This window comes from Ylistrum balloti, unplaced genomic scaffold (genome assembly GCF_031769215.1).
Source record: "Ylistrum balloti isolate Yb309-2 unplaced genomic scaffold, AGI_CSIRO_Ybal_v1 Utg370016, whole genome shotgun sequence".
Taxonomy (NCBI): domain Eukaryota; kingdom Metazoa; phylum Mollusca; class Bivalvia; order Pectinida; family Pectinidae; genus Ylistrum; species Ylistrum balloti.
The window spans coordinates 790,851-802,884 of NW_026782086.1; the positions used below are offsets into that span (position 1 = coordinate 790,851).

The window sequence follows — 12,034 nt, forward strand, 5'->3', positions numbered from 1 at the left end:
ACTAATCATATTCTCAACCAATAGTTGAAGATGAAGGTAACAAGTTTTAATTAATTTACAAATGATTGCTATTGCTGGATATTGAATAGAAAGGTGAACCCACCAACACCTGGATCGGTAGAATTTTCCAGGGCACGAACTGAGGCCTAAAGGCAGAATCTATCAGTATCGCTGAAGAAAATATGATCTTTAGAAACTCATTTATCATTTCAATATTTTAAAATCTATACATGCCAGGTTATATTATACAGCTACACTTTTCCAGTTGATGATTGTCTATATATCGTTCTCTTTATCACATTAGCCACATGAAACCCCGTCCTTACTTATTAACAAATCATTCAGTTGTGTTTCCTGTCTCGGATGTTACACAATTTATTCCAAAAAACAAATCAGAGGCCCATGAGACCTGTAATACCTATCCTCTGTTTTCTTTTTCATGCTTAACTTGGTAAACGATGGCACCATCTTGTCTACCATGGCAGCCATATTTTTCGCTTGTAGTTGTTTAAATTTTCGATTCCGTGACTGTTCCTATTGCTAGTCGTTGTCTTTTTTCGCTTGTAATAGCCACGGTATAGTGGTAAGGCACGATATGAACACGACTAGCTATCATGATTCCTGGGAGAGGTCTGGCACGATGATTTACATCATACACAGAACACATACTGTAGTGTCGTGACCCAAAAAGGGAGAAAATGAGATTGACATGTTCATAAATTCAATAAAAGCGCATGCTGTTGTATGGAATAGAAATAAGAAACAAAACAAAACAAAAAAACTGATAACATACACTTTGAAAATGACTTTGACGTGTTCTATAAACATAAAAACACATGTAAACCAACGGGTGTCAGACAGTCTGTTCTGTTGAAGCCTCGTTTACGACAAGGTCTCATGTTTATTTCACACGTTTTTTGACAAGATGCAATATTTTATTACATTCTACCATAAAATCATCAGAGTTACATGTGATAAAAGAGGCATCTTCGCTGAAATTTAACTAATGGAAAATACAAGTAGCGAAACCAGTGACTACCCTAACGAATCCGATAGACTTACCTAACTGTACACATAGAATTTGTGACGACTGATTCCTGATGGTGTGCTGTATTTGACTTGAATTTTGTTAAAGTAAATCTAGAAAAATACAACGATACATAATGAAAAAGTAAACATAAATATAGAAATGATAAGCACTGATTTTAAGATAATTTTTCGTTTACACGCTATATGACTTACCCTACCGTCTAAAATGGCCTTATCAATTAGAATAGAAGGATTGGTCTATAATACGGAATTAGGGCTTAAGTATAATTGTTACAATGTTCTATCTTAATTAAGACTAACCGGAAGTATGGTTAGCGCTTGTCCTTAGAGTTAAGAGTTTTCTGAAGGGGTACGGATCTGCTAAAGTATTCCACAATCAACACAGCGTTAAATACGAAAACCACGAGCTCATCAATCTCGACCCAGTTATACAAGTCACGCGGACTATCGGGTATAAAGCTATCTGCAATGTTACATTAATACACTTCCGCTTTCCAAAAGAGTTCCACAGCTCTACTGATTAATTAATGACATAGTTATCTGAAAGATGTATGAGATGAAATATCTCATGCTACTTATTTTGTGTACAGATCATAGTGTTCTAAATCTACGGGGATGACTCTCATACTTATTAAGTGACTAAGTGGCTTATTTATTTAACACGTTATCGAAAACATCTATATTTTCACCGTTTAAAGATTGACTCTATTAAAAACTTTACAATTTAAACACCACATCTGAATCAATCTCTTTTAAACGGCACAGTATGCGTTTTATCTGATGACATAAATCTCAATACAACACCACTTAATTTAAAACGTATTTTAAAACTACAACTTGTTCTGCTTGATTTTAACAAGAGAGATATTTGCTTTAAGCGGGAAACAAGATAAATTATTTCGGCCCTTTATCACTGTTCTTGTTACATAAACTATGTTTAAAGTCCCTAAAGTGTTGTGAACGTGGTGGCGGATATGTTTACCGTTTAATCATGTCACAGTAAACGATTTAAACAGACTTCCGGGTATTAAGTTGAAGAGGGATATTTCATCTTCATTACAGAAAAGGGATTTAGGTCGATTCATTGTAATGATGTTTGTAGTTGCGTTGTTGAGGATTTTAAAAGCATATTTTGCCAAGAAAGTACTTCAGTGTTTATCGCTCTGTGTGTTATTAATATCATAGGAATTTAAATCAAACAAAACAGGAAAAAATCAAAACAGGACATTTTCAAATCTTGTTGTTGAATATCGAATCAATTTTCATTTAAGCACTTGAGCTTTGGTGCATGTGAAACCAATTTAAAAGTCAAAACGACGGGCCAGTTCACGTTAGAAAAATCAACTTATGAATATGATAATAGTCATGAAGAGCCTCTCGTCCTATTGACGAACACTACTAAGAACTGAAACAATAAAAGGTTTTACAGGAAATAGGATTGAATTAGTGCGGTATGTGTCTTCAAAATTCAAAATCAATTAGAAGCCACTTTACTGTATCCATAGTTTTTGTAAAAGGTGGAACTTTTCTGTTTCTATTGTCAGTATATTAGATATGACGTCATCCCAGTCTTCACCTCATTAGTCACGGACAAGCTGACTTTGTGTCATTGATTCGTCTCATAATTTACAACATACAAATATAAACAAACAAAAAACAAACAAACAAAAAACAGAAACAAAAACACAAAAAAAAAAAAAAAAATGATAAAAGACAATCAGATGTTAATTTTGCAAGAGAGGTAAGACCATTGTATGAAATTAGTTTGTTCTATCAATGAAACATGTTATTTGTCATTTTCAGGTATTGTGTTGTGTAAGCGCGTGTAAGGCGCACGTGTTTACGTATGCCTGCATTATCAGCACAGCTGATTAAAAGCAACACTATCTTTTTTAACTCCTTTTATCCATGTTTCCAAAAGATTTGTAGCTATTTTACATGGTTTTCCTCTTTACTAGTAATTTATTTGAAATATTATCACACCAAGTTTGTCTCGTTCTTAATGCAGTTCCATTTTGTTATCTTGTTATGGTTTTGAATGACAAACAAGATCATTGTTAAGGATGTACTCCTCTGATGTTTTGACCGGAAGTGAGAGATATAATTCGATATCAAATAAGTTCCAGCATGATATCTTGGACTTTGGTAGTCTAGAATTGTACTTAAAAACTTTAGAAAAGGCGAGTTTTATGTCTTTTTGGAGAAATTTCGTTTGTGGATTACTTTTTTAACGACGTACTTGACGGAGTGATTCGGTTAATAGCGTCAACAATTTCAACGTTTTCTGATTGCTAAGGTACATGTGTACTTCTTTAGAGTATAATTCTGGAAATTTTGGATAGATTTTAACTTAATGTTGAGTGAATTATCACCACAAATCACATATTTCAAATTCAAAAACGTAAATATCGACTTAGTTGATCACTTTCCCGGAGTTTTGGACCCGAAAACTGTTCAGCTTGTTTTTTAACCTTGAAAAACTGTCTTTTGCTTTTCCAATGAATCATATATCAGTTCTAGCATGCTTTCGGGATAAATTATTCTTTGTCCTTATTTGGACATTTGATATTACTGCTGAATGTTACATTGATTACGACGTATCTTGTTTCTATATTAATTGTTTCTTACATGTAATTATATAACAATAACAATGCGTTTCTAATGCAACCTATTTTTTTTTTTTTTTTTTTTTTGCATTTCACGAAATTCCCCATCATAAGTACAGAATATTGTAAGTTGGATTTAACGACTTTTTCGAAGCTGAGAACTCTCATCGCCCTCCCGCTTTCGTTATTAGGTTAAATCTTCCTCGGTGTCATAATTAGAATGAAGGCATACGTTCATGGCGTAATGTATTAAACAGCATAACATGTTTATGGCTTCCAAAGTTTCGGGAAAATATAAAGACAAGTAAATTAGCTGTGAGTCAATTGATGGACAGTTGTCCTCTGTAAATTGCACTTCGAAATGGTTAGAATTCTGGGAAAATCCAATCTCACTGTCACTGAAATTACGTCTAGATCTTATAAACGCTTTCTCACATTTTTTTATTGTAAAGAAATGTTCCTCGTTTGTTATTTGAGATTTGTTTTACATGGAAAACCATACATTATTCCCAAGAATCAGTAACGATCGTGAGGCTTTGGTCTAAGTTTTCACTTTAATTTTTCAACTGATATCCAAGAAATGTGCATTCAGAACTCGGTCATTTGAAAGTACACAGTCTATCAGTATGGTGAACAACTTTTGCTCAATTCGTTTTAATTAACGTACACATCTTGGTAATTAGAGTGTGACGCATTGCAGATTACAACGTAAGGATACACGTGGTTGTACACGGTGAAGTCCAACAACGACAAAGAAAATACATGTCGACAGAATCATAAACCAAAATTAAATTCTATAAAACAAAACAGAAACAAAGGAAATATTTCCTTGGAAGAGTTCCAAGCTGCATAACATTTATTGTACCGAGCATCACACTCTAGTACTTTAGAGGTCATATTGGACTAAAAGGGTTTTCCATTCTACAATAACTCTATTTCTTTTTCTGTGTTTTTTCAGCTTTGGTTACCATTCACACTTTTAATATCACCTATTTTTCCAACTAATTTACAGAAGTCTTATTCTAATGAGAGCAGAAAATGTGGCATTAAACCTCGCTAGTTTTATCTGTCACTTACTTTCGTTTCCATAACAAAGTTGAAACTTGAAAGCGAATACAGAGGTAACGAGGGTACTCGTTATCAGACAGAACACACGAACACTAAACATGAGGGTTATACCAATTTCTTAACCGACTAATACATGAACTTAATAAGAATGTTAGTAAGGCGATTGTTATGTAAAGATATTTTTTTAAAGTTTTATGAAGAGAAAAAAATGAGGTTCATATCGACAGTGTACACGGCGTGTTGAAACTTCTTGATAAAATATCGTTTCAATTAAAATATTAGTTTGATTTACAATGTAATATGTTGACAGCTATCATATCAACTCACTAAACATGGTTTCCAGACACACAGGTCGATGAAGTATGAGGAAGTTGTTTAGCTGTCACCACTAGTGCGATATAGAGTAAGATATATTCGATGTTCCTTAGTATGTATAGTGTTTCGCTGATAACCTTATACTGATTTGAGAATGTGACATAACCTGCTTCGATTGACTAAGGCACATTGCAGGTGTCGTAGATGAAACAGATGACGCTTATTCTTCCGGAACACCTGTTCGTATCCTGCTTTTAGTATTTCAGGGATCACGGTATATATATTTCAATTTCGTTCATATATTTATCTTGTTTCATCGATTTTGAGTTTGAATTCAGATTTTGATGAAGTGTCGATTTTTTTCTTGTAAGTCATGATTTAGCTACATAAACGACATTGACATTAAATACTGTTGATGGAAATGTGAGGTTCTACTAAAAATACCAAAATTCGTGAAAATGTACAGCACCAGTAGATTCGATATGGAAGAATATCAATAGTCTTGTTTTCTTTACGATTTCCTTAATTCTCGCCTTTTCTAATAATAAAAAAATATTATTTTACACTTTTACACTCTCACTAAGAACTAGGACTCTCACACAGAGAGCTAGGACTCTCAATAAGTAATATCTACCATGGCTTTGTTTCGGTGGATTTATCTTCCTCTGGTAAATATTGTCACATGTTACAGACTGGTATATTTTACATATTTTACAACAGCGTCAGGTCAATACACGTTAGAATCCTTAGTGAAACGTTTATCTGAATTTGGAATTTTTAGAAACCCATAAATAGTTTTATTTCATTGTACTCACCAACAATTAGGAAATAAACATCTTGAAAATGCTGTAAGGTTTAATCTATTCTAACGGTAAGAGCTCCCTGTACGAAAAGTGAAATAAAAGTGTTTCTTCGCGAAGTTCCTCCCGTAATGTTTCAGAATGACATTAAAGCTATCCGCAGACGAAACCCTATTACTTTGGATTAGAGGAACATAACTGAGGTTTACGGTGGTGAGAGCGCGTGATTACGGCCGATCACAAGAAGATATGATACAAGTGTACTCTACTGTAGCGAAATAACGAAATCGTGACGAGGTTCCCCCACTTCCGGTGACTTAGAAGGCCTCTATTGGATGGACTTTGTATGTTTTGTTTTATGTTTTCAGTTCAATCATCGGGAAGATTTTATTTGATTGATTTTCTCACTGCTACAGACTGACAAACAACACGTTTATATCGGTTAGTAAACAATGAAATATCCCTTGTATTGCTAAGCGCTCTTTCACTATTGTCATTTAATATATCAGAAAATGACTGTTTAAAGCATGTCTTAATCAAGGTATTTTTTAAAAATATACCATCAAACATTACTCACAAGACATTATAAGATAAAAATGAAATATATCTTTCACAAGTAAAAGTTACCGGCCAAAGGACTGCTAATCATGTATTCTATATCCCGATCACGTGATGCATAATTAATGTGATAAACGCGAGCACGATTTAGAAGCCTAAATCATACCATGTTTATTGTTTTAATGTTTGATACGGAACATCCCTTTATATCCGAAAAAGAAGTAGGCTTTATGTCGTATCAAAGTATTTACCATTCAAGCACAGACTTGATAAAATATTTGTATCCTGTTCTCTTGAGTGTGCATCGATGTTGCAACTTTAAAGTAAATGTAATAAATACGAACAGAAATGATAAAAGCATTGTAATGAAAACAATTTGAAAATCTGAAAAGTAGAGTCACAAATAGTCACGTAATATGTGACCACACACCGTTTACGGCATCTGTGTCCATACACCGTTTACGACATTAGTGACCACGCATCGGTAACGGCATCTGTGTCCACACACCGTTTACGGCATCTGTGGCCACACACTGGTTACGACAAAAGTGCCCACACATCGGTTACGGCATATGTGTCCACACATCGGTTACGGCATCTGTAGCCACATGCTTGTTACGACATCTGTGACCTGACACAGGTTACGACATCTGTGGCCACAAACAAATCTGGACATCTTTGGCGACACACCACTAACGACATATGCTGCCACATACCAGTTTGGATATCAGTGACTACACACCGCTAAAGCCATCTGTGGCCACATACCAGTATGGACATCAGTGACTACATACCGCTTACGCCATCTGTGGCCACACACCAGTTTGGACATATCTTGCCACACCCTGGTTACGACGGTGATCAGTGACCACACACCGCCTATGCCTGATTTGTTCGCCAGGAAACAGTTCGGGTTACAAGACATGCAGCAGCGTGTCGCTGTTCTGCAACACTCGCACTACCGCACAACCTTATCGCTCCTTATCCTACACTTATCGATATTGACGGTTCACATTAACTAGTTACCTAAGAAGACATATCGTATTTCATAAACAAAAAAAATTGCTCTCATTTCGGAATGATGGGTTATCAAACAAATTTTACATTACTTTGATGCATAGCCATTTTGTACCATTATAACGCAGTCAATTCCAGCCCACACATCACCACGTATGTCTTCTCCAGTGTTTCAGACTCGTGCGTGATGATAGATATATGTCATTTAAAATGAAATTAATCTTTCTAAATCAAAGGCCGTTGGGACTTTGATGAAAGAAACTCCAAAATGATTTGTAGAATATGACTGCTACTTCAAGGGGAGCAGAATTCGCAATTTCGGTGATGGAATTACAGAGCTTACGCCTTTTCAAAACTCTCCGTTTAGATAGCAATGGAGCCGATAAAAACATTTAAGTTAATTGAAAATGCCATTCGAGACATCGTGTTTTCTCTAAAGTACGAAACTTTAAACCGCGAAAGTAAACACCCTAGAGACAGTTACTAGATATAAATAGCGAGTTCTAATAATTATATTCGCTTCAAAGTATGAAATTGAAGTCAATTAATGAAAACAAATTAGAAAAAAGAAACCACCAGGAACTGCCATGGATATATGCCGTCTAGTTTTAAGTGCAAATTTGAAAAAGGACAAGACCGAAGTGTTTGACATTCTGAAACGGAATCTAAAGACAAAATTGCACGTAAGCATGCATTACGTGTATTTATAGATTAAAGTGCGTATCTGGTTTGTTTCAGGACCCGCCCTGCTGGAGTTAAGAGTCAGAGCTACCAATAAAACGTATGTATGTACATGTATCACGAGTATATTTAAGTTGAGTTGTGTATGAGACGGAATTTTCTGTTTTCTGTTGATAAAGATAAATACTAATGAGGCGTCATGTTCCATTGAATTGTTGGTTCGGCTATTAAACATCACATCAACACATTTAAACCATTTGATAAATGGGGCCAAAGTAAGGGTCTGTTTTATTATACCATTAAACCTCCCGATCCTTGTATATATTCAGAACCGAACTTAAAGAGTTCCCTGAATGAAAATATGAATGAATATTAAATTACAATTTATGATCCAAAATAAAAAAGGTTGACAGCGCCATCAAAATCGGCCAATACAATGTGAAATATATTTTGTGTCTCAGCCTGGGCGACAGAACAAACGTTCAACTTGGTGATAGAAAATGCAGCAGTTCTAGGGGAGGCGCCTTGCTGTTAGTTCTAACTGTATCTTCTGTTAGACGACCTTATGACCTCATTGTATGAATGTATGTCAATTATATTTCTAAACATTTTATTTTTAATAGAAAACGTATAATTTTCTTACACGAAATAAAGACATAAATGACTTAAGTTTTATACCTAAATATTTGTTTTCATCCGATAATTAATACGTATCTATATAACATTCGAAATAATCTGTTACAAGTGAAATCGTCAAGGCCAGTAGAATGTTTCACGTCCTTTATCTGCATTTTATAAGCAGTCTTTGACAGTTTTCTCTCCATAACATTGTTTGTTTTCTACCAAGATATAGAAAGGTTTGTAAATAGTTTGATGTATATGCATATATATTGCATCAGGGAGCGTTGATATCATACACTTATTATAACACTCTTGATGCTCATTGGCAAAGACATATGGGACAAACAAACCTAACGCATTCTTGTTGTGTTGTCAATGGCAATTCAATCAGATTCAGTAGCTTGAGTTTACAATATTAAATTTGTTTTACACACGTCAGTAACGCTTCAGAGCTTGAAATTGTCTTTGAAATGTTACAGCCACCATCACTGACAATTCTGACATCATTGTATCACACCAAGTCGTTCAGGTAAGAAAATCTATGAGTATGGGAAGAAAACCTCTCTGGTCGAAATAGGTACATAAAGTGACCAGTAGAGTAACACTACATTTTAGACTGGATTTTATGGTAGTTAAAGATAATCAAATTAAAATTGAGATATTTTAAATAGGAGATAAAAACGATTGAGATAGGAACTGTGTTAGCTGATTAGAATCTTCATTCACAAATTCCAAAAACTCCAGAATCCAAATTTAGTTCACCGTCGTAAGATCGTGTCAATTTCACTACGAGTAGTTTTTCAATGAAGGTGAACACGCCAGAGGAATTATCTTCCACAGACGTCTCGCCTATGCACATACACCCTTAAGATCAAAGGCGTTGCACAGAACATCGGCACGTGGCCATGGTTCAATGGCTGCCAAAGACGTAAGGTTTGACTGATCCGTAGGCCCAACAAATGGTAGCTCCCTTCATGGCTCCCTGCACTAAAGGTTTCCAGCCTTACCTAAACAAACGCCACGAGGGGCGTCAAAGAGAGGGATGCACAACACGAACCGTTTGTATATAAACACATCGCTGCTTTGATTAATTGTCTTATAATTACCTCAGAATGTGTAATATCATAAACAATGGTATATAGACACGGTGAAAATATTCCTGTATATCATAACAATCTCAATACCTCCCGTGTGAACCACAGACTACGTGACGGACAAATTCTCCACCCATCCGTCCTATAAATAAACGGTTGCTATAATTGTCAGCTATGTATGTTTTATAAACATTTGTGATACATAAATAAACATAACGGGATCATGATTAACATGTCATGACAATGTATAAAAGATGTTTAAACCAGACAGCGAGAAATGCTTTGATGGTAATAGTGATATACACCTTCCTCTGGAGATCTGTAGGCAAAAGGCGCGTTCCCAAACTAAAGTCGGAATACACATTTAATTATACCACAGGGAATTCTATAATAACGTATAAAGGCACGTGAATTACTTTCACTTTTATAATTTCGTTGTACCACAAATTGGCAGCACAAAGAATATTGTTACACACAATAATTTTGCTTTGTTACTCAATGAAAATTAAATGTAAACATTTCATGAGAGAATACAGTAGTTGTCACTGAAAAAAAATTGTTGTTTAAAGAAACTTACCTGCTGTAGTCCCATAGCTTAGCGCCGTAATGATAGCAATCCAACCTATTAATGACGTCATGGCGTTTTGTAGCGTCAACTCAAATCAGTGTCAAATCAGAATACAGGTATCATTCAATCTATCTAAACGATTCTATGGATAGATCTGAATAAGAAATAAACCATGGTAACATAGAAAACGCCCCTTATCGTGGAACAGTGACTGGTATAATTAGTCTCCGACTACTGTCACATGAATACCGCCCCCTAGTGGCTAGGGTGGTGTGGCGGCGAATGACCTTCCGGCTCAGTAACAAAGTGGGATGTTGTACACCATTGGTGAATCCCCGAGTGGTACTTGGGACCAGGTCACCGCACAAATCGCTGTCGTCAGCAAGAGCGTCCGATATCTATAACCTATTGAAACTCAATAGTCTCGTGTTTCTAAATATAGCATAAAGCGCGTTATATCCTGAATGTCCATGCAATTCAATATTAGTTTTGCATCATAACATTAATTCATACATTTAGATATTCAGATTATTAAACTCCCAAACAGCAATGCGTATCCTATTCATTTTCTCCTGTTAATGTCACCAGGATTTCGTTCAAATTTAGACCGTAATGTCAATTTATCATTAAGTAGCTTTTAAAGATTATTGCACTGTCACCTCAATTTGATGTACTGAAGTAATCACAAAAAGATCCAAAGTTCACAAAAACAAGTTAATACCGATTCCTTCATTATAGTATATCCTTCTACGTCTATCCCGCGCGTGTAACTTCACACTTTGTCCGTGTAGGGAGGGGATTCATTTCCGTATCATCCTCTGGCGATAATCCCCTCACGCCAATGTTTGTGTAAGTATATCAGCATCTGTACCCTCCGCTGAGATCGCAGCGCTTGTAGCGTCCTGTAGCTGTCGGCATCTGTCCGAGTATTTTAAAACACTCACCAACATAGTGGTTTTCTAATCCACTAATGTGAGCGAATTTGCCCAGCTAACTTGTCCACTTCCGTCTGAAAGAGCGCTATATCGTGCTATGAAGAGGTGCATATCGTCTTGGCAAGCCGCGTGCCCCGTCAAATAGATATGGGGACGAGTGGTAGCGCTATAGCAGAGATCGACCGGCGGGCTGTTATACATTTTCTGCAGTTTTACAAGAATTTCATAATTTGTGTTACGAAAAATATATTTGTGGTAAATATGTATATATATATAGCGAGAGTGTTGTTAGTACTGACAACGTATGGCGTTTCAGTCGTTAATAGAATATTATATCTAAAAAGGCATTCTTCCATTGGTAGTGTAAGTGAATCGACTTCTCTGTTTTGTGAATTACTATAGGATTTTTTTACAAACATTGACGACTGGGCTGTTATTGCCTTCATAAAAGACGGCCATTGATCACCCAGCTAAAATTAATGTAATCGAGAAAAGGTATTGAACACAAGGAAAGGAAGGCATTCGTTAAATTACTTCCCAAACATTTCTACCAGTTTGCACTTTTGCATAGTTTGAAAAATAAAGATAACAATTTGTACATTCACGACAGGATACGATTTCATTCTTCTGGTTACTATTTCACCTTATTGGGTGAAACAAAATTCCTTTATAAAGATAAGAACGAAATTAACAAATTATCAGATCAACTTCACCTGATTGA

The 12,034-nt window shown here is 35.5% G+C and overlaps 1 protein-coding gene across 1 annotated transcript in view; it reads right to left on the minus strand.

Annotated features, from left to right (window-relative positions):
• The window catches only part of LOC132548498 (neuronal acetylcholine receptor subunit alpha-5-like), a 51,243-nt gene extending 39,884 nt beyond the window's left edge, over positions 1-11,359 (minus strand). Inside the window, exon 1 of the mRNA XM_060212362.1 lies at positions 10,388-11,359. Coding sequence (XP_060068345.1) covers positions 10,388-10,448 — 61 coding nt within the window. The 5' untranslated portion in view covers positions 10,449-11,359. The remainder of the gene's footprint in view (positions 1-10,387) is intronic.
• Between the last annotated feature and the right edge of the window lie 675 nt (positions 11,360-12,034).